At 44.6% G+C, this 22816-nt stretch overlaps 7 protein-coding genes and 2 non-coding genes across 9 annotated transcripts; 2 read left to right on the plus strand and 7 right to left on the minus strand.

Moving 5' to 3' along the window:
* Positions 1–129: 129 nt before the first annotated feature.
* Positions 130–237, minus strand: JR316_0012195. The gene has a single exon. It is a non-coding gene; the product is annotated as a tRNA-Tyr (tRNA).
* Positions 238–780: 543 nt separating this feature from the next.
* On the plus strand, positions 781–2682 carry JR316_0012196 (uncharacterized protein; the record flags this gene model as incomplete). Its single annotated transcript, XM_047897825.1, has 1 exon — positions 781–2682. The coding sequence occupies one exon, from the start codon at positions 781–783 to the stop codon at positions 2680–2682; it is 1902 nt and encodes a 633-aa protein (XP_047742714.1).
* A 901-nt stretch (positions 2683–3583) lies between these two features.
* On the minus strand, positions 3584–5251 carry JR316_0012197 (uncharacterized protein; the record flags this gene model as incomplete). The annotated part of the gene is made up of 5 exons (XM_047897826.1): positions 3584–4603; positions 4665–4896; positions 4955–5032; positions 5085–5136; positions 5188–5251. 5 exons carry the CDS (start codon positions 5249–5251, stop codon positions 3584–3586), a joined length of 1446 nt encoding a protein of 481 aa, XP_047742715.1.
* Positions 5252–6073: 822 nt separating this feature from the next.
* Positions 6074–6164, minus strand: JR316_0012198. Its single transcript has one exon. It is a non-coding gene; the product is annotated as a tRNA-Thr (tRNA).
* An 846-nt stretch (positions 6165–7010) lies between these two features.
* JR316_0012199 (Putative ankyrin repeat protein) lies at positions 7011–7781 on the minus strand (the record flags this gene model as incomplete). Its single annotated transcript, XM_047897827.1, has 3 exons — positions 7011–7330; positions 7387–7539; positions 7706–7781. The coding sequence occupies 3 exons, from the start codon at positions 7779–7781 to the stop codon at positions 7011–7013; spliced, it is 549 nt and encodes a 182-aa protein (XP_047742716.1).
* Positions 7782–7992: 211 nt separating this feature from the next.
* On the minus strand, positions 7993–12714 carry JR316_0012200 (Ubiquitin-conjugating enzyme E2Q-like protein 1; the record flags this gene model as incomplete). The annotated part of the gene is made up of 21 exons (XM_047897828.1): positions 7993–8025; positions 8082–8145; positions 8199–8282; positions 8344–8362; positions 8428–8463; positions 8516–8643; positions 8716–9342; positions 9415–9601; positions 9669–9726; positions 9872–9993; positions 10072–10139; positions 10196–10308; positions 10372–10413; positions 10469–10735; positions 10790–10921; positions 10974–11114; positions 11173–11836; positions 11910–12165; positions 12218–12310; positions 12361–12549; positions 12600–12714. The coding sequence occupies 21 exons, from the start codon at positions 12712–12714 to the stop codon at positions 7993–7995; spliced, it is 3438 nt and encodes a 1145-aa protein (XP_047742717.1).
* Positions 12715–13986: 1272 nt separating this feature from the next.
* JR316_0012201 (uncharacterized protein) lies at positions 13987–14374 on the minus strand (the record flags this gene model as incomplete). The annotated part of the gene is made up of 2 exons (XM_047897829.1): positions 13987–14109; positions 14168–14374. 2 exons carry the CDS (start codon positions 14372–14374, stop codon positions 13987–13989), a joined length of 330 nt encoding a protein of 109 aa, XP_047742718.1.
* A 2669-nt stretch (positions 14375–17043) lies between these two features.
* JR316_0012202 (Transmembrane protein 184-like protein) lies at positions 17044–19201 on the plus strand (the record flags this gene model as incomplete). Its single annotated transcript, XM_047897830.1, has 16 exons — positions 17044–17166; positions 17249–17289; positions 17353–17385; positions 17448–17545; positions 17596–17603; positions 17656–17678; positions 17733–17826; positions 17883–17912; positions 17969–17992; positions 18042–18075; positions 18139–18253; positions 18318–18444; positions 18497–18524; positions 18582–18646; positions 18702–18780; positions 18936–19201. The coding sequence occupies 16 exons, from the start codon at positions 17044–17046 to the stop codon at positions 19199–19201; spliced, it is 1188 nt and encodes a 395-aa protein (XP_047742719.1).
* A 357-nt stretch (positions 19202–19558) lies between these two features.
* On the minus strand, positions 19559–20933 carry JR316_0012203 (PI-PLC X domain-containing protein 1; the record flags this gene model as incomplete). Its single annotated transcript, XM_047897831.1, has 8 exons — positions 19559–19688; positions 19747–19937; positions 20003–20163; positions 20217–20351; positions 20480–20517; positions 20568–20643; positions 20698–20804; positions 20857–20933. 8 exons carry the CDS (start codon positions 20931–20933, stop codon positions 19559–19561), a joined length of 915 nt encoding a protein of 304 aa, XP_047742720.1.
* Between the last annotated feature and the right edge of the window lie 1883 nt (positions 20934–22816).

A 22816-nucleotide genomic window follows, 5' to 3' on the forward strand; every position in this document is an offset into this window, starting at 1 on the left:
AAAAATTGATACTCATCACTCTCGCTGTCAGAGCTAAATGTCAGCGGATAATTTTTTGGTAAACTTTTTCGCGAAAAGTCAATAGCATGCGACATTTGGCTTCGCATACATATATGGATATAAAAACAATCCTTCGAATCGGGATCGAACCGATGGCCTCGAGATCACGTGATAGGCACGTGTAGGTAACTTAGTATCAATTACAGTCTCACGCTCTTCCAACTGAGCTATCGAAGGCTGAAAGGAAAGATAAACATGGCAATCATAACGTTGTTCGGGTACTAAAGTAGCCTGTTGGCCCGCCAAAGGTCCTCACGGTGGGCCTCTGGTTTGCACTCTCATTCTCATCTCATGGTCTTTCTTTCTTGTGTCTCAAGCAGCCCCAATCAGCTTGAAAAATCCATCTGACGCTCAGCATATCTCAATATCAACTCGTTGATTCAGAACTGGGCGGCAACGGTTGGGATATTTGACGAGGAAGTGTGCTGCGATTATGACGGGATCAGGCTTCAATACTCACTAGCAGCACAGCCTACTGGAGAAAGCCACTGCACTGCTGATTCATATCCGACCAGATTCTGCGCTTATCTTGCTCATACTACAACCATAAAAGGCACAAGGTTGGCTCTAGCTTACTAGCAAACTCTCACAGAACCACGAAAGGTCTATAAAATAAATTTGGCATTATACCGGTATGTTCCAATCGTGTGTATCAGTAAATTCAGAAGACTGAAGCAATAGGCGTTTTTCTTGGACACGAATAAACTACAGTCTTCAGATATGTCTTCCCCTTTACACCCACCGGCGCAGCAACATGGAATAACCACAACTATTTTGGACCTTCCAAACGAGCTGGTGCTACATATACTCTCCATCGACGATGTACTCTCCTCCAAAGACCTGTTTAATGTGTCATTTCTTTCGCGACGTCTTCATGCCATTGCCATGCCTTTATTTTTGTCTAACCATGGTGTCATGGACCCAGCGCACGAGACATCAATTTTTGTCATTGAATGGGATCCCAACCGTAAGGCTATAACCTACCAACCCGATGCCTTGTCTGGATTGAGCACCCTCACATCTCTCTCCTCGATCGAAAACTTTAAATGTTTTTTCCAGGATCCAGACAGCAAGACCTTTCGAAATACAAGACAGGATGCCTTCCACCTTCCCGACGCCGTCAATCGGGTGTCACGATTTATACAGAGGTTGAAAAATGTCGGCAACGCCGAGATTTACCTCATGTGGGACCCATATTTCGTCACTCATGCTCGATCAATGGTAAACACCCCCATCACGGAAACTAAGAGGTGGGCCAATGCATTTGGATATTTGCTTAACCTGCTCGTTTTGCGAGGATGCAAGTCGTTAACGGTCCAGTATGATCCAACCATCTCTCCCCCATTTACTTTCCAGTCTACAAACCGACTCAAGCGCGCCTGGTCATTCGTCTCGCAGAATGTGTTCCGAAGGGACGGGCAATCTCCATCCACAGGAGATATTCAACTCCAATGGGAGTTTAAAAGACCGCTTTACGAGGAGAAATGGGAAAATGCTCCTACCGAAAAGGTCGAATCTCCCCTTCTAGCTTCCCTTGGTCAAAGGTTCAATTGCATCACACACCTTGCGATCCATTCCCCGACTCTTCTGCTGCCGCCGTTCACCAACTGGACGTTATCACTCCTCCGAACACATCCATTGCTAACATCAATCTCCTTTGCTTACATTACATTTTCAAAGGATACTTGGGCAACGATATTACCATTCATAGTAGACGCGGTCGCCGACAAGCTTACAGAATTGGCGTTTTATAAAAACTGCCCCGAGATAGATGTGGACAACCTACTCTTATTTATCAGCCACTTGCCCAACTTGCGACGCCTAACCGTGGACCGCTCTTTCCGCTCCAGGTTAAATGATGCAAGGCCGTACAAAGCGAGAGCACCCTTTCTAACATCGCCCGCTGCAAGTCTTCCTGCGTTCCTCCATTTGGAAACATTGCATGCCCCTGTGGAACTGGTGTCTCTGTTACTCGATTATCAACCAGCGATGACCAAGGGTGGTACGGCGCTCGTTCTACCGCGTCTTACAAACCTCGCAGTATATCCATCCAGCCGTCTCATTCATCCTCCGAGTTACATTAAATCAAGCCTCGTCGTCAACGCGCTGCTGCAACGCATGGTTTTACAAACACGGTCGCTACCCATTGTGTACGCTCTCGACGCGCAAATGGAATTCACAGATTTTGGGCCGGTGAGCCAATACATAAACGCACTGAACACGAGACAGGAATTTCGTCGCGTCGTATGGGAAACCCTCTCTGAAGCCGACATCGACACCTTGATGCAGAACGGCAACAACAATTCCAACAGTAACATCCCTCTAATCGCATTTGTGCACATTACCCATCTATTCCTCTATCGCATTGATGCGCCGAGTGAGTCAGCGCTACGCAGCCTCGAAAAAGAGCAGAAAGCACCTCCGTTGTGTGTGTGGATTAACCTTTTGTTCCCGAATCTCGAATGCATTGAATTTACGTGCCATATGGAAGCCAATCCACGACAGCAGCAGCATATGGACGAAAAGACGATAGAATGGCTTGTATCAGCGCTTACTGATGCTTGTCCCAAAGTCCGTATGCTCATTGTGGGCAAGAAAGTCTACAATTTGAACCGCTCGTAGTTTCGGTTGTGTCAGATGTATAACTCTTTATGTATTATGTATCTAGTCCTTTGCTGAATTAAAATTTGTCTCGTCTCTTAAAGTGAGAGAATGTGGAAGTACCCGCTCGCGGGTACGCCTTCTCCTAGGCAGGAGACGCCGTCACGTGTACTAACTTACATTACATTCCTACTTCTCACCTTACACTACGACACTACCCCCTCATCTCACCCAAGTTACATTCAGACATCCTCTGCATACCCATAATACACAAACTCTTCTCGAACCCACCCACCCTCGCCATGTTAAATACTACCAATCAAACTTACAGTAATGTCATAATTCACACCTATTTTCACCAAATTCAACCTTTTGTTTTCCCTTAACACTGTACATCAAGATATTACTGATTACAATTAGTAGCCAGACAATGTAGGTAGAGTAGAAACCCTTAGAAGCGCACCGAAGGGGTCATCCGGCGCACTTCCATCGGTTATCTACGCCCTGGAGACAAAACGGCCATCCTATTGGCCGTCAATCTCTCCATACCCCAAACACACTACCTACATAATCTACGCTACGCACTACTAGGCGCGACGCACCCCCAATGAGAAATAATGTACAGACAGAATTGTACTTGGCTCTGATTCAACACTGTACACTTGGCAAGTTAATTAATTTGAAACTTCATTAATTGGACGTTGGTAGCGTTAACATTCGTAAATAATGCATGACACCGTACAAATCATATACTGAAAATGTAAAGATATCGGAATCCTCCTGCCGATTGAAGGACGGACGAAAGGTGAAAATGAGGTGTAACACAAAAACGAAGATGAAGTATACAGGGACGTCAAGCCAATAATAAAATAAGTCAAAATGTCCACTCGGTTAGAGGAAAATAAAGAGAACAAGTTAAAATTTAGACGCCGTGCCAAGTGGACTTCAAATTCTCCGTGGGCAGTGTTGTGGTTATGGTCCGTGTTGCAGCAGTAGCCTGTGAAGATGAAATTTCCGCTGAGTATCTGGGCACCTTTACTCTTCGTGGGGATTTGGGGGTGCCTTGGCCGCTGGTCGAAGTGGTAGCGTAAGATTTGACACTACCTGTGCGCGTACTCCTCGGGGATTTCGGCGAGGTGGCGTCTGTCTGACGCGTCGACGAGGATGAATAGGATCTCATACTCCCTCCCCCAACCCTTGCATGGCTTCTGGGAATCGCCGATAAAGATCTGTATGTTGAGTCAGTTGACAGAGGCATTCCATAAGACGACTCTGTATAATTTGTAGATCCGCCAAAGCTGGTCATGGTGGCAGGAGTCTCTGGTACCGTCAACGCTGTGCGGATAGTATATGCGTCGGACCGCGAGTTGAGCGAGCGAACATCAGCGTTCATGACATCAAGACCTCTGGTAGCAGACATGGCGGTGGGCGAGTTGAAAGGGGCATCGTACGTGCGAGATGATGATGTGGTCACCTGAGCTGTCAGCGCCTTTTCTGACTCGCTACGCCGAGACCAGCTAGGCGCCGTGAAGTGATTAGACTCGGCGACTCGTGTTAGCGTATGGTTGTGAAGTTGCAGATTCAAGAATACCCGAGATCCCATTGTGGCCATGAAAAGGATGGAATACGGCATCGTGGCGCGCCTCACCAACTCGGTTGACCAGTTTATGGAATAGATGGTGAGAACCACAATGCTCGCAACGGTGCCGCAGAAAAGATATAATATACAAGCTCTGTTGATCAGAGTAAATCCAGTGTTTGTTGCGACCACCGTTGTCTTCGTCGTGACTCTGATTACAAAAAGGCCAAAAATTATGCAATTAAATGCTGCGGACGCGGCGTAGCTGACGGGTGTCCAATCTGCTAAGCGCCCAAATTTACAATTCCCTCCAAAAGGTAGCGCAGGTCCAGCCGTTGCCTTGAAGGGAACCGCAACACATACCTGATCAAAATGGAGTAAGTTTGCGAGAACATTGTAAGAAAAGCACCGTCGACACCCATACCCATGCTGCAATCATTAGGACGCATGATCCCAGTGCCATGTAAAGCGGGATTCGTTTGTAATCCCACAAGGATCCTACCCGGGCGCAAAAAATGATTCCCATGGCGCCGGTACAAATAACACTTGCTCCTTGACTAAATGATACCACCAACTGGCAGTGATGTATTTGGATTGTCGAATATATGACTCCAGATAGTGTAGATAGTAACGCCGAGTATCTCAGGATAACGAATCTGGGCAATGAGAGGGAACGTTAGCCATAAACTATCTGAATTTGCGATACAGACATACGCCCAAGGGCCTGGTACTCGCCACTCCCTTCTCCTCCTGACTTCATATAGGCTTCGTTCCTCCGGCAGTAGCTGGATGCTACGGGTGTTTTAACGTTCGTTAGACTGAAAAATAAGCTTCGGGCGCTCACAAATCCCAAAGTACAATCCCAAATACCACGCACGCATTCAGAGCTAGTATACCTGATGGGGCGTCAGCCAGTAATCAGGACAGTTCTAGTAAAAAACGGGTACCGGAAAATGATTGATTGTCCCAGATCTCTTCCAGGGAAAGACTCGACGAAAGAACATGAGCCATGGTCTCAGGAAGTGTCGACGACGTGAGCAGACGGCGGATGAGTCCGTAGAGCAACTAGTCGTCCTGCAGGAGCGTTCAATAGCAAGGAAGTAGAGCGCAAGGCGGTTCCATACACCATCCGTCAAAACATACGAATGGAGGCTTCATAAGATATAGTTAACACAGCTCCATCGCCGCTGCAGAGCGTTGTCTCCGGTCGTAATTTGTCTGTTTGTGTTGGGGTAGGTCCGCTCAGTCTCCGCCTGGACGTTTATCAATGAGCTGCGCGGATAACAGGGAAATCGACAGAATTACAGCTCTTTCGATGGATTCCTTAATTAATTGGAGCAGATGAGGTAGACTTATATATCTACATTCACTGTATCTTATGATGGTAGTCTCCTCCCCTCAATGCCCAGGCTAGTATCCAGAGGTCAGTGGTTACTTCAACCCTGTAGGCATACGATTCCTGGCTAGTATCGATCGTTGGACCTACTTTGTTATTCCAAGAATTTTTAAACCGCTATTCCTGAATCCTGACCACAACTTAACTAAACCAGCGCGTCAGTAATGCATGTAGCGCATTACTCGGCAGGAAAATTGAATTAGAACATGGGTTGCCTGGTAGCTATATCCCAAACGATTGGATAATATGTAATACATTAGCATATATGAGATAAAACGGTCAATCTAATGGCTGTAGGGAAATTAATTTAACCTCTAGAAAAGCACGTTTGATTGTGTTGCGCCTAGTTACAGCAAGTAAATCTATATCTCCAAGGCCAGAACAAATGGTCAAAATTTTGTTATTTGAAGAATAAAGTGATAAAAAGACAAAATTTATTCCCTCTAGCCGACTTGAACGACTGACCTCGTCATAGACTACTGAAAGGTAATCTACTAGTGACGCGCTCTACCACTGAGCTAAGAGGGATATGTTCGTGTGATACGCACAAAAATTATAGCACTATTCCTGGAGTCACAAGAAGGCGCTAAACGCCACGAAATTAGTATATCGTCGAACTAGGTTTTTCCCTTTAAGATTTTTGAAAGGGAAGAGGACCTTGAAAACAAAGATACTAGTGATAACAGGGCGATTTCTTGGCTGAGATTGGCGGGGTATTTGTTGAGAGACTGGAGCCATGGGCGTGCCGGCTAATCGGCAATCCTCATATCCGCGACCAGACCTCCTACCCTGCCGCTGTTGGCTGCCTTCCTCTTGCTTCTAGGCGGAATTTGCATCCTAACACTTGTATTTCGAATTTTACTTGTACCAGAAGTTAAATTGACCCTCAGATCAGAGAATAAAATTGTATGATACAAATTTACAACAGATCTAGTTATAGAAAGCCAGTGGGTTATTAGGACCCTGGAGTCTGGAGTTCGCAGTAGCGCTGGTCAGATTCTCGAATTGCCAGGGTCCAGACATAAACTTCCCAGTAAAGTTCGAGCGAATTCCGTGCATCAAGATATCTTTCTCATCGCACTGAACGATGATGGGAGCTCTGAATTAGAGGCTGGAAAAAATACGATCAGTGTGACTCGATATGAAGGCTACAGCACCAGGGAGCCGGTTAATACATCGATGGGAAACGTCAATAAATATGGATAAAGATTTTGAACTTATTCGACTAATCAGAATCTTCCTGAGTAGCTTTGACATGTCATAAAATCAAAAGAGAGAGCAAAACAGCATCTAAAGGGTAAATTTTAGTTTCTGATATCACAACGAGAAATCAAAGGGGAGCGACATTACCACATGTTAGGCGGTCGAACGTTGTTACTTATCCGGTGTAAAATCTGCAGCAGGAGGCGGTGTTGGAATCTTCACCAGGTCTTCATCGCGAGCACCCAGCAATTCCATCAAATCCGTCCTCCTAAACATTTGAGCCGCTTGTATTGCATTTGGTGTGCCCTGCCTCGAATCCGCCCCCTTTGCAACCAGCGCACGTACGATCTCATCATGGCCTTTGAACACCGCTCCCGCCACAATGGATTGACCAAGATCATTCGTTCTGTTCGGATCCCCACCTCTGTCCAATAATCCTTTGGCAAGCTCTGTGTGCCCTGCATATGCTGCCAACATCAAAAGCGTGTTACCTACAGAGCTTCTGTCAGTCCCTGTTTGTCTTGTCATTTAGGAGAATAAACGAAACCCTTGTCATTGGTAAGGTTTGCAGGAAGGCCTGCGTCTATAGCAGCCAAAACCAATTCTGTGTCTCCATTCCGGCAAGCATCAAATATTCTTCGAGCGAAATCTATCGTTTCTTGTGGCAATGAATTAACATCGGGTTTTGAGGAGTTAGATTCTGCCTATTTGATGTATGAGCTTGTATTGCTGTTTACTTTCGAAACTAGTGATCGAACCATTGAGTTATTCAGTTGAAGCTCAGATATAAATCTTCGGTATGTTAATCAGTTCGCCAGTGGTGCTGTGACGGGAATGTTCAGAATGATATGGTCATCGATTCCTACCCCTGATGCTGATCTGAAATGCGGCCCGTTTCATCCGTTCGGGAAACATCTCTGCATTGGTGGCCGAGGTGCTCATGTGTAACTTATGAAACCATCTTTTACATCACAAACGTCTGTACAAAAACTATTATTGTTTAAAAGCATGGAAAAATGCGAGATGATTAACAGAATATTTCAGCAAGAAGTCCGTTCTTAGGTCATTTAAAATATATGCATTGTGTTTGGCGTTGTCGTTGTGAAAAAAAGATGATCTTACAATACTGCAATTAATAGCAGTTTCAAGGAAATCAGCGAACGAGGCGATCAAGGCCAGGAGGAAGCTAAGGGAAAGGGTTATCAGTTTATCAGCGTATGAACACAAAAAAGTCAAACAGACAGTCCAGTTATGAGTTGCCGCCGCCCTCTTGTATCCAACAAGGGACTCTTGTATGCCGTATGGTCTGAATTATAGTATATTGGCCTTCAATTAACGAACAAGCAATAAAGATTATACCTTTTCCAGTCGCTTGCCAATCGTGCTGGTCTCGGTTCGAGATTAGAAAGCGCAAGCCGAATTTGCATCAAAACGGCGGATATACTAGTATATACACCGAGTCAGCCGAATCTTTTTAATCCAAATAAAGACAGAAAACCGTCACCTATAACTGGGAAGCCATCCTATACGGACACCATCATCGTAGTAAGTATTCAATAGATACAAGATGCATTTAAAAAGGCCTCACCATCGCTTGTCAAAAGATCCATACATATAGAGCCCCCTTAACGAGGACATGAGTGAATCATTTCAAATCAAATGCTGCGACACCCTACCTCCAGTTACGTGTCCACCACCACCTTGAATGAAAGGTAAGAATCGAGGAGTGATGATTCTAAAGAAAGGAGGTGAGTTAGGGAATGTGGGTGGAAAACGTATTTCGAAAATGATTGAATTGATGTTACTGTGTGTGTATAAATTGATAAGCCTAATCAGTATTTTCATTCTTGCAAGCTAAAGGGAAGAGTGCACGAACTTTTGTTTCATGTCTTTGGCGATGGGGAGTGTTGGGTCTAGGGAGTGCATTTCGACAATCCATTGATACAGATTATCACCGATGAGTTCTGGAGGCATATACCAGCCCAAGTCCTTGAGGCTCGGGGCAGTTTCCTGCTCCTTTAGCATAGACTTGAGTTCCCTTTGGATAGCCATACTTGCCGAAGGGGACGATTCGAACGGAGGAAGCAACAGATTTTCCAAGGTAGAGGTCACATACTCGGCGTCATGTTTCCAGTCGTCTACTTGACGTTGTTGGGGAACTTTGGATTTAGAAGACGAAGCAACGGGCACGGTATAATCGTCGTCGTCGTCAAAATCATAATGATTGTGCTCGGAAGATTTCTTTGGCTTATTGGGATCGAGTTCGAATATTGCCATATCCTCTGCATCAGGGTCCTCATGCATATAATCTGTCTTGCGAGCTTCGAGAAGACTTATGACCTTGTATGATGGATCCGGAATCTCAATCACTTTCCCACTGACGGTGGTTCTGTGAGCCGGATCGTGCCTTACGAAAGGGACGACTTGGCTAGTCTTTGTTCCTTTGGCGTCGTTTCCCTTAGGAGCCTCAAAATCGCCGGTGCCTCTCACTAACAGATAACGACTTCGCAATCGAATTAGTTGGGGAGCAATATGTGAGTGAACCATCTGTATGTGGGACAACGAGTACACATACCACATGATCCAATGTGTGTCCTTGACAACATAATGAGGATTTGAGCTGACAAACTTCGTAGGTTGGTTCACCACTTCAGTGACAGCCACACAATTTGTTGGTCCCGACATGCTCTTTTGCCATGACGTCCTTGCTGCTACAGCATAGGAACTCATGGAGGTATTTGCCTCTTTGGCGAGATAAACCCCTATGTATTATCGGTAACTTGGGTTAGCCCACAACAAACATATAATAATAGTGGTGTATGATCGCACCATCCCCATATGCTCGTCCGTGTGCTACTGTCCTGTACCACAACCCATGTCGGATAATCTGAAGAGCGACGTCAAGATAATTAGAATGTAGAATGTGAATGTTTTGACTGTACCGAGTGCCAATTCTTGAGCGGAGATCCATGGAATGCCTTGCGGTATTTTTTAGAGAAAAGTTCCAAAGAAAAGAAAGAGATCACATGTACATATATTACTGGATACGTGCGGACATTGGGGTCTTCCGTGGCTGCCTGCTGTAGAGCCTCTTTAAATTTCGCCTCAGCTTCGGGTGCTCCTACGGTGAGTCTGAATTGCCGCCAACTTGGATCTAAAATAAGATATACCGAGCAAAGATTGGTCAGATTGATACACAATTTAATTGGTGAAGAACCATTCAAAATTTTACCCAAATTCTTGATCAGTTCCTCGCCAGACTCTATAGGCTCAATATGTGCCGTACATGACGCCACAACCCTGAACGCTGAAAATGACGCTGCGTTATTTTAAAGAGTAGAATCGCAAATAAATACCATCTCAGGATCGACCACGCGGCGGGAATCACATTAGGGTCGATTTCTCGCAATTTGGGCTTCGATTTCCCCGCCTTGACTTTTCTTTCCAAATGCTTTTTCATGTCATCAATCTATCCGTGCATCCGGTTCTGTTAGGGCCTTCAATGAGAGGGATGAACATTAAAAAGGTTTACCGATGGTAGGGTGTTAATTAACTTTGCAATGCAGAGTCTCATCTTCATCGTAAGCATTTAGTAAAAAGTGATTGAGATAAACAACCAAGGTACTAACTTGACTGTGAGTAAGATCATCAAAATCGCACAATCCGTCTGGTCCAGGACTTAGTGTCTTTGGAGTCTCTGGGACTACTGTTGGTGCAGGTTGAGTGTTCCAGCCCACATAATTTGGATGTGCTTGTACCGCACCAGCGCTGCTTGGAAGTGGAACGCGAAGACCCAGCCCTATAGGAAGAGGTTCATCCATGACACCTTCAGAGGCGGAAACATACGCTAGAGAAACAAGGAGGTCTACTGTCTGGCTGTTATGTAGGATCTCGTACTACGTTCTTGTGAGTCATGGTGAGCTTGCAATCAAGTTGATGTGACAGCTTACTTCAAGGGAAGGTCCCCGGTTGAGTGAGTAGTATTGGTAAGAACACAGTTTCGAGTCACAGACATACGGTTTAAGAGCTTCGTAGTCAAAAGTCAGCTTATTGTGACAGACAATGCAATACTTGGGGCAAAGCTATAAACCATATGTAAATAGAAAGGAACCTGAATGATAATATATAACTTGCCGAAAGACGTCGAACCAAGTAACAAAAAGCAGTCAATGGAAGGTTGAATGGATCATCGGGGTTAAGATCAGATAAAGGATCATGTGGAAGTTTTGTAGTTCTTGCTAGACCTCTTTCTTCGTGGTCAGCTTGACGAATTTCCTGGAAGAAAAATGTCATTGATTTTGTGTTCTAAAAATAGATTTCGATCCTGACATACGTTGGTGTACATGGCAAAAACATCTTCTTCCTTGCGTTGACTCTTTTCCACAAGAGAGATAAGTAGTTCAGCGCCAGCCCATCCGAGTCCGAAATTTCTTCGAAGCTGAATAAGCTTGAGGAACGACTGGTCCATAAGTGACTCAAGCGAGCTGCTCAAACTGAAGCTATCGAAACGTCCTGGGTCGATAGGTTCTTCTTCTTCTTCCACAACTTCTTGCATAAGTTCATCGTCTTCAAATTCAGCATCAAAATCGAATACTCTAGCTTTTTGTGCAGCCAGCTCTGCTTGTATACGAAGTTCGTCTTCGGCGTCCTGAATGATCAAACCATGTTTACGAACAACCTCCTGAGCCTGCGCAGTTCCGGGTTTGTATCTCTCACTCAAGCCGACCTTGAATGACAGAGAGGCTCCGAGACGTTGTGCAGGTACTGTATAAGTTGCATCATTTTCCAGAACAGGATACAATCCGTGGAACCCAGAAATCAGGAGAGTAAGGTGTTGAGACGTCGACAGCAGACGACGATCCCACGCCATCAAAGCCCGGGGTGGAATAGCTTCAGCCAAAGTGATCACAGGAAGAGACACAGAGACTACGAAATCGTTTCCGCCTAGACGAATAAATCCAGGCCTGTATCCTGTAGCAACAATATCAATAAAATTTCTATGAAATCTTCAGTATGTATAGCACTAGAAAGATGGAAAGAATGTACTCCTGTAATTTGGCCATCACAGACTCTGATTCGACAGGTGCTGCCCCGATCTCGTCGTAGTCTTCGTAGTCGTAGTCGTCACCAGAATGGGCTTCATCGTCGTCACCGTCATCTTCGTCCGCAATGGCTCGCCCAACCGATGCAAGTACACCCACCACAGCTTCCCCTATAGACTTTGCTGATTCATCTGCAATATTCTCCACAACTTCTGCAAGTTTGGGCGGAACAGCTGGATCGGTAGTGTGGCCGTATAGTGTATGCTCTGGATATTCGGATGTGTCTATTTTCCCCAAAGTGAGTCAGAGAGTCACCAAAAAAACAGCTGGACGTACCGCTGACCAAAAGAGTGAGCGACAACACATGTTCGGATGAGAGTGTCTCGATGTCAAGTTCAAAAGATCCATCGTCTTCTCCAGGACCGATCTCTGATGATATTGTGAGTGTGCCACTGCTTGAAAAAACTCTGATGACTGACTTTTAACCCTTAGCCCACTGAGAACGAGGCCAGCACTACATGCCTCGCTTATATCGGCTAGATCTGCATTAAAACGTCTCCTTCCTTTCAGATGTTTGTTCTTCAACGGGTCATAAGCAGACGATGCAGCAACATCGGTACTTTCATCGATCATCTTCTTGTCGGTGTCTTGTGCGAGATCGAATGGGTCTAATAAGTACATGACGCGACAATCCCGCGCCCTTGTGAGAGATCCTTACCGGAGATAATCTTCTGGCGCTTTGAAGCTGGCTTTGCCTGGTTAAACGATTCTGAATCGGAGTAATCGAAAGATGCAGCCTGTCTGGTCGATGTCGTTGCTTCCACGCGAGGCATAGCCCAGAGGCCAGTTCACAAAATATTTATCGTGTATAAGGATGAGTATAAGTCAAATCACGCCCGTCAGGTTGTATCAAGGTATTGTCAGAGCTGAAAGCGCCCAAAGTCAAACCGTCGTCACAACCAAAAGGAAAAGAAGCGTCACGAATTCTGGTCGCGGTAGGTGGCTGTGCAAATATTAATCGGCCCGGGAGATCCGGCACACTCATAAAACCCCTTAAGCCTGAACTTTGCCTGAATCTCTGTTTGGTGGCAGAGTATGACAAATTGTTACTTGGATTTCTACTTTAAAGATCAAGCTGTATCTGCTTATTGATGTATTTCCTTCAAATCCAAGATTGATCAAATTTGTGAAACCAACAGGATTGACGCTCGGTACTAAATTTAAGTAGATATATCAGTGAATGACCTGCGATTTGAATGGATTCAAGGTCATCAATGATGACTACAATAGTCAATGGTACTTATGGAGCATCCATGAAGATGGTGATATATACTGAGCAAGTCTACTCCAATTCCTCAATCTCACTATCAAATTATGTGTTATGCATCGCTATGTGCATCGCTATGAGAACGGAGTTGGATTTGATGGTGTTGGATTTTCATCTTCAAACTGGGGAATTGGTGAGAAGCGGGTTTGAAGACATCGACATCAAGTCATGATCAGTTCATGAATACCGACTTGAAGGCTATTATTCAGACTTGATACAACTATCCGTATATATGCATGGCTGATGAAAATCATCTATTCAGCCAAGACCGAGGTCACTTCAGCGCCATGTCTCAGCACAAACGATAAAGTTAAGAATAGAAGGTTACTACTACGCCAGACCACAAACTAGCTATAAAAGGCGATAAATATGCTACGATACTATCTATAAAAGAAAAACATTGAGATGAAGGGCATTCTAGTGATAAATAGAAAATAACAGCGGTTCATAATACATTACAAGTCCATCACCCGTCAAACCCGTTACAAAATATAGATACACGTAGATGGAACACAGCGGCTTGCTTGAATCCACGCCACTTGAGAATATTGTTACAGGATTGAAATCATTGCACAGCCGATGCTGTTGCACAGTCATTCTGGAAAGCAAAGTAAGCAACAGCCGCTTGAATTGAAAGTTAACGCGTAACCCACATAGTATACAAAAGGGAAACGTCCGAAACAACTGACTCATGACTTCAACTTCAAGTCAGTTTCGGTTACCAGATTAGTAAAAGATAGTTCTCACTTAGGAAAGAGATATCCGAAGGCATCCGGACTTAACGCCCATTCCGTAGATACTGACCCTGGATAGTGGAATGGGAATAGTAGTGCGCATTTTCAGAATGTGACTGGCCACTGCGAGACGACCTGGAGCTCGCAGAAGAATTATTACTGTTTCTCTATAAACAAATGAAATTTTGGTTAGAAGAGGATCGTGTTTTATCTGTATCAACTCACGAGAATATTGGTCAGTTCTGCCGCGATCGTGCTTGGGTGATGTCTGGTAATGACGTCCATGCATCGACGAACAGCGTCAGGCCCGATTGCTTCTTCGAGTGACAATGGTGGACGTCCATGGGGTGGATTAGAGATGGAGTACGGCAAAAGATCGTACAGTGACAACAAAGTCATCAGACGCAGACGAAGGCCTTCTGGAGTGTCCATTGCTTTGAAATTGTAGAGTTCTAAAGGTAGGCTGTAGAAAGGTAGTGAATACGATGCGAGAGAAAGAACGATGCGAAATGGTAGTGATTCACTTAGTATAGTTTTACTTATATATATATACAGAAACTACGCACCAGCAAATTGCGGTTATTGTCCCGATGTGTCACTATTGATCGACGGGATTCATATCGAGAGCTTGCGCGTCAACTTTGGCATACCCGAACGAAAAATTTGGGAGTGTTGTATCAATGTGTTTGGGAATAAGCATCAGAAAGGCGGATCAACGACTCCGGGCTTCACAACGATATTGCACAGTGCTGTAATTGCCAAAACTCCTCCGCAGACCGTCGTATAGCTGTGAGGCGCTGGAGAATATTTCTGATGATTGGCGGTACCATTGGCTTTCTTCCGGCGGTCTCAAACATGCGTTGGTAGCGGTACCAGTTAGGAAAACTATGGGCACAAATTTGAGTGAAATTTTAGACCAAAAGTGATTCCGCATCGGAATTGGCCATTACCGCCCAGGTACACATTAACGCAACTCGGAAATGTCCTGGATCTGATCTTGGTCGTCACTCGAGTCGCGTCGGAATCCCTGACGTTCAGGACAGTGCCTTTTTTGCGGGACCGAGACGGCTGTCGTTGTAACTTGTCAAAGACTATTCAAAAATCATGACCCCGAAATAGAACTCACCAAAGACACGGGTTTGATTCGTGCATGGTCAATTTTTGCAGATACTCAGCTGAAACTATTCAACCTGCTCGCCCACAGCCTGTAAAAAATCCACATTTCCCTACGTAGAGTCGGCAGCCGCGCATTCCGCTGCAATCGCGCGACTTCCACTAATGAGTGCTTGGCGCATCTACTGCATGAACCGGCGGGCCATCGCCGTAGCCATGGGGGGAGCGTTTCAGAGAGCTCAGAACTGAGGAAGAAAGATAGAATATCAGCATTAGAATGGTAAGGTGTGGAGTAGTCTCAAGCGTACAGCACAGCAAGTGACTGGTAACATCTACCCGAAGTGTAATGTTAGAAGGACATGAAGGCCAGCGCAAAGGTGCTAAACGTTAATCGATCATGTCATAGTGTGGTCTTGTTGACAATCATTCCGAAATCGGTTACTGTAAAACCCGAAAACGGTCAGTGCGCCATCACCGTTAGTTTCACAAAGGTTGTACTGCACTGGCTTCAGACATATTTATCACCGATATCACCTGAAAACGAAATGAGGCAGCCAGACCAGACTCTTTTAGGGAGCCGAGAACTCAGCATACAAATTGAGATGTGATGAAAGAGTCTATCAAAAATCGAGGGCTTAGAGGCGTTGATTTATGAAAATAGTTCCAGTTCATGTCTCGCTAATAGTATATTTCCTTGCTTTCTTGTCCTATTTACACTGAGAATCTAAACTGCATTTTTCAAACTCGCACAGACACCGACAGGCCGATTAAAAATAAACGTATTGATCTTGCAACAGACGCCTTGAATGCATGGAAATTAAAAGAATTTGTGTTAAGGTTGACACGAGAGATTGTTATTTAAAACGGTTTTCTTCCGCCGGATGTAAATATGCCTTGTCATAAACGACTTGTAGATCGGAACCACATTTGGCGAAAACATTTATCTTTATAACAAAATCGGCGGAGTAGAGAGCAGAAACAATACATTATCCAACAGAAGGAATCCGAAGAGTATATCCGAGACGCGTATAATCATCTATTCTTGATGTTTCAAGGAAGAAAATAACACACAACTGGCAAAGATAATGATCTAAAAATAGATATGTAGAAGTTTTGTATGCAAGTTGGAAACGTTGCAGTTCCGTACTTGATTATTCCTAAATTTTCAATTCCGATCCTTGGAATTTAGAACGTTTCCGCAACTCACGGGGTCATGGACAGCTTACACTCATCACATCGTTACACATGGATGTAGTGAATGTTAGCCATCAAGAAGCCCAAAAGTGTGCAATGCATTGTCTGCGTCCATTGAACCCGCTCAGCTATCAATCGGAGAAAAGACCACCGGCGTTGGCGCATGTGCTTTAATGGTATCAGTAACTAGATATGTAATCTAGGCTGAGAAATATTGGGAAATGAAGTGGTGCTCAAGTTCAAATTTAACAAATCTATGGATGGTATTCTTACACCTCAGGCCTTGTACTTGCCACCCTATTCTTTAGTACCTCCACATTCACCACAACGGAAGGCAGTGTTCTTGAGGATTTACACCCGGTTGCTAATAGACATAAGCGGTAATACAACGGGTAAGTCATACTTGGTTTTCCGTGTTTGAGCTTCAAGAAAAAGCGAAAAAATATTAGTCTTTTTTATTGTAACTTGCTCTGACTTTTTAGTTGATGGTGAACAGTCCAAACTTGAAGATTCAAGACTCCGATTCAATGATTTTGATGTCGTTTATCAGTACCTGACAGATTTATAATGCCGCTGGGACCTTTTCACACGGGTGGCCCGGAAGAGATCTTGGCTCGGAAAATTCTCTTAGCTCAACGCTCCAACTCTTGTCAACTCTTGTGATCTTGTCCAACAGTCAGCCAGTCAGAACTTCAAGAACTTCGTGGGTTGGCAATGGCGGCTGAAATGATTTTACTCGACAGTTCCTGACCGCCTTCAAACAGGAGAGTTCTCTGGCGACTCGCTCGCGCCTCATGCCTTGTCCTACCCCTCATACACAGGTCGCCATTGACCAATCTCAGTTCTGGGACGAAAATGGGATACATTGGAACTATCACAGAATAGGGTGGACGATTGCTGGTGGTTGTGCTGCGCTTGTGAGTATACATCCCTAGTTCGCGTGTTTATTGACATCTGCCATCATGAAACCCTCACTCACTACAATTAATCGTTATTTAGACGACAATCATCTCCTCTGTGTCGATCCTCCAACATTGCAGGTGAGACTGGCATGCACGACATAGGATCGACGTGAAATGAATGATAAAAAATATTGATTGTAGGAACTATACCAAGCCGACACAACAGCGGCAGATGTGAGTGTTGTCAGCGCGCATTGGAGCCGCATTACCTGCAGGCTTACACGTTTCATCAACAGCCTGCGAATTTTGTATATGCCTGTAATCTACGCCATTATCTCATTCTGTTCCTATCGGTTTTATCAAGATTATACCTATTATTCATTCATTCAAATCGGTGAGTTCAGCTTTCAAAATTTAGATGTAGTTCCTAACATTCGGAAATAGCGTATGAAGTATGGATCGATTTTTGTGTGCGTTGATATAGGACATCTAACATGATATCAGGCCGTCACTTTAAGTGCTTTTCTGTAAGTGGCAGAGTATCTACATTATGATGGAGATTCTAAATGATAGAATGACAGGCTTTTAATCATTGAATACGTGGCGTCTACGGCGACGGGTCACTCTGCAGAACGAGCTTTAGAACGGAAAGACAAACAACCTTTGCCCATGCCCGTCTGTCTTCCATCTCTCCTATCTTCCATCTGATCCCTGACATTATGCTTGGACAGTTTTGTTGTTGGAGATATCGCCCCACCAAGGTCTTAATGTTTCATTTTCAATCACAGATGTGTTTATTTATTGATCCTTGATTTAGGCTTATTTTATGTATACTGTCAAGGTAAATTGATACCCAAGCATCGCGTTGACCGGCGCTAACTCTGTTGCAGTGGTCTGTATTACAATATGTAATTGTCCGGCCAGGTAAAAAATATGTCAGTTTTTACATTTTGCCGTGAATTTGACCTTGCCACACTTCAATTATAGCCGCATCGATCGCTGGTATTATTTGTGAAAAGTATGATGTACTTTGCGAGGCAGACGGATATTCTATCCATTACGCAGCTGTATATATCGAAGCTATCAATTTTGTGAGCATCAGGTACATACGTTTTCCTTAGATGGACTCATCTTCTCTTCACTCACGTCACATCCACATACCTCAGTGTGGCCTTGTACGGTCTTCTAATGTTTTATGGTCTGGTCCACGATGAGCTGGAAGGGAAGCGCCCACTCGCCAAGTTCTTGGCCATCAAATTAATTGTAATGTTTACTTTCTATCAAAGCTTTGTGGTGAGTCATCATACCTGATGCCTCAAAATAATTTGATATATCTCTGCAAAAGATCAAAGCGCTTCATGGCCACATTCACGGTAAGCGTCTATCTGTCACTTGATACACCGCTTTTTAATTTTTAAGATATCGAATAGCTACCGTTTATTGGACGACGACAAACATTGCAAATGGTTTAAACGCACTAGCCATATGCATCGAGGTATGATCAACAGTACCGGGGTACTTTCATCGCTTCATATCATGTTGCTTTACAGATGGTATTCTTTGCAATCCTGATGTGGTGGGCGTATAGCGTGAACGAATATAGGCGCAAGGCAGGGACCCCGGCAACAAGTATCTGGCGTCCACTTTGGGATTCGTAAGAGATCCTTTTTTATTTATCGTTCGTCCTTACTAAAGGTTTCCTCGCAGGATCAACCTCTGTTTGTCTCATCATTCTTCCCCTCACTGTTATTGATTTGACTAACATTATCTCCTGGAATTCACAGCCGATTTTGCGATGGAAATCTTTGGCTCGTTCCGATTTTTCCTAAATTACATCCGTGGAAAGCGTGAAGTCCACGGTCGTGGGCATCAAGTTCCGACATACACCGGTCAACCTGCGAGATTGAACTTCGAGCAAGCCTTTGGAGTTTCATCGTCCACAAATTTGACTTCCCCATCACAACCCATGTTTGAACGGGACGCGGCGGCCATGGAGGCCGACAACATCATGCTGAAGCCTTACCCCTTCGCATCGCCAAATCGAACCTAAATTATATTTCTGGAACAGTATTTGTAGTATACCCTGCTGTAGCGTTACTCGTGGTCGTGTCGTGTGGTTTCGTAAGTTCGTTACTCGTATCATTAACCAGGCATTAGAGATGCCAGAAAATAGGCAGGCTGGCGATGGCGATTAGGAGCGAGCTCGCTAACGTCGGCCTTGGAATGCCTTTCGTCGGTCGGGCACTTGAAGGGGTCGCTACGACCGTAGTACCATTTGTCATTGTGGAATTTGTGTTGTTTACGGTACTACTAATCGTGATGGGACGCAAGTACATGTAAAAGGGTATCATGGCAATCACCCAGGATTGACATTTAAAAATTTCAAGAGCTGCGAGAGAGGTGATACTCACGCCAATCCATTCAACATATTTGCGGCTTGTAGACCTTGACCCACGTTTACCCAGTCAAGTAGGAGGAACTGAGGGTTTCGGTTGGCACCGCTGAGAGGTACGCAGTTGGCAACATTAGCTAGGATTCTATGGAATATTCTGGCTCAATCACCCTTCCTTAATTTATAGATATACTTGTACTCACGATGTCACCGAGTTCGTGGTGGGCGCGTCGATCGGGTCAGACACAATGACTCCATTACCAATTGGAAGAATATTTTTGTTGAGGGAGTGATTGATCATATACGAGTGGTCCGCAGTCGCCAGTGGGCCTTGTATCCTGTCGACAGAACAGGGGAAAGATGCGTCTGTGACGCTAAATGGAGTTTCCCAAATCTGTGTGGGGATTTCCATGTTCAGCACACAAAATCCAGATAAAAATGCAAGTAAACTGATGCTACCATTTCAAATTCAGGAAGGATAAAATCAACAGCAGATGTGTCTGCGCCTGCATCAAGGAATACGATGACTCTCTTCCCACTGTCAATGAGCTGGCCGAGCGTGGGCCAATCTGAGTTTTTGACCGGGACAGAGGGGGGCACATACGCCAACGGAGTTATGCCTAATGAAGCGCTTTTAGATTTACCTCATTCTATGTCGTTGACCGGCGCTTACCGGCGGTATCAAATGCAGGCTTCCAGACTGTGCTGACGGACTGTGCCTCGGGGTTGGTGAACAACAATGTCAATACCTCGTTTGGATTCGCGTCCAAGAATGTTTTGACAGTCTTCAGGTAGTCGACAACAGTGCCTCCGTCAAACAGAACCTAATATCCCCGGGGTCAATCATTGTACCAATTATCTGGGATCAACTTACACAACCTGATAGGAGTTCATGAGTGGGTTGTTTTTAATAAAACTCGCATTACGTGGACTCACTAGTATGGCAGAAATGTAACTGTCCGTCTTGCGAGTTGCTGCACAGTACCTGTGAGGTACACCTAATTTCGAGGAGAAGATGGCTTACACATGGGATTGGGCTTGAAGCAATCGAACACCTAGGCTCAGTTGTGTAGGTACATCAACCATCTGATCGCGAGACACTACAAAGTAATTTAGGATATCTATCCTTGCGCCGGCGAGATAAGCTTACTTACAATTCAAGGGATCGGTACTGAATGCAAAAGAATCGTGAGCACCTATGAAGGTGACGTTTGAGTAGACACGATCACAAAGCTCTGCGTGTCCATTGCACACAGTTGCCCTAGATAATCATTCTAACTTGTCCATGGATAAATTGTGATATCAAACTGTACCTGCGCGATGGGACGGTGTAAGCAAGAACAACATTAAGCGACGACACAAGAGCAAGAAACTTTGCTAGCTGAACCATGGCTGTGGTTGTGCAACCAAGAGAGTGAATGAGGAGACAGTTGGCATTCTCAACGTGTTATATAAAGGGATTCCAATCCAGTAAACTTGGGCACATCCGCACAAGTTTATTTTTGCTAGGCAATCAGATGCTGTCCACGTGTGCAACATAAGAAGAAGAAAATCAAATGGGATTCAAATAGAAGGCAAGTGAGCGCATGCTACCACTTTGGGAAGACGGAGGGCATACAGTACTATTTGTAAAACATCAATCCCTCACAGTAACTTCAAGATGGTCCCATTACCTCTAAACTGCTACTGAATCATTGAAAGTAGTACAAGGTCGCAATGCTCAATGAGGTCAGCCTAGGCACATTTTCACAGGCTGTAGACGCAACTGAGGGGAGAACGCCACTTGCTGTTATAATTAATTATTGCTTGAGGAACTAATTTTATGAACTAATTGCATTATGAATGTCGAAATATCTGAAAGCCCCTCAGCATTAGTGGCCTTCAATTGAAATTTAAAACTTGCAGATAGAGCAGTGGGCAAACATACTAGGTTGGTCGGGAGTGATCATGTAGAGGGCTTGCTCAAGCTTTGTAGCTTATTCATAACTATTGGCTCTCAACTTCGCTTCTACTGGGTTATATAAAGCAAATCATCTCATCTCAATTAGCCTCAATCAAATATTGCGTTTGACGGCCATGAATTGCTCAGGCCCTATCACCGTGATGTAAAGTAGTTTTCCCAAGGGGCCTCAGAAATTATATTCCGGAATATAATAGATGACCTACATATTTGCAGTTACATAGGTCTTACTTACTGGTGTGCCCCATACTTACCGACTGGCCTTGGACTGGGAGGGCATCTCGTTTACTGGGAGAAAAGTGCGCGGACTGTCCGGCGGACAGTCTGCCGGACAGTCTGCCAGACTCGGGGGTATTTAGAACTTGTTCGTGACAGAAAAGGTGACACTTGGGTGCCCGTGCTGCGCTCAGCGCCAGCACTTACTCATTGTTGCGCACGCTAGCCATGGACCCTTCCCAACACCTCATCAGCCCTCCTTCAAGTGGGAGGTGGAATTGATTTATAAGTCAACCTTTGTGTTGTTTTTTTAAAGTAAAATCATGTTTTTGCAAGAAAGGACATCAAACACATGTGCTCTAAATGACCATTGTAGCCACTTGCTACATACTTATACCAGTTGCAAGTCCTGACTGTAAGGAAGGATTTGTGTACCGCCACTCTCGCTTGAATTAAGAGAATATAACTGTCTTAAAAGAAAATTATGTCTTATTGCTTTCTATATTATCTTGTCTGTCTGTCAATAATACTGACATTGCCCAAAATTTAATAGTTAATGAACTTGTAATACATACACCTGTTTCTCTATAGAGACACTCATATCATCTTGGTGTGGAGGCACAACTCCCTCCAAGTCCAGAATGATGAGCAAGGACCGGGTCACAGATGGTCACAAATACCCAAGAGCTCCCCAGAGTCCGCCGAACAGTCTGCCAGACTGTCCGGGAAAAGGCAATCTCGTAAACGAGATGCTCTGTGGACTGGCGAGGCTCGATAGTTGAAACCTATAAATAGCACCTTGCAATTGGCGCGGATCAATGATGCCGAGTTCACAATGCGAAAATTCAATCGGAGCCGAAGTTAAAAAATCACGTTCTCCGGAAGTTCCCTATGGAAAGCCAGAAGAGTGAGGTGCCCAGACACAAACCAAACATCGTCCGGCAGGTATGCCGAGTGATCGATAGGCAACACACAATCCCGCTACGCCTGAGTGACTTCCGACACCCTGCACCGAGTCCATTTTCAAAATAAGTATACTCCGTTACATACTTTAGGTATTACCTGCCATGGGTAGGTAATTTGGATACACACATAAT

The sequence above is a fragment of the Psilocybe cubensis genome, chromosome 12, assembly GCF_017499595.1.
Source record: "Psilocybe cubensis strain MGC-MH-2018 chromosome 12, whole genome shotgun sequence".
NCBI classification, from domain to species: Eukaryota; Fungi; Basidiomycota; class Agaricomycetes; order Agaricales; family Agrocybaceae; genus Psilocybe; species Psilocybe cubensis.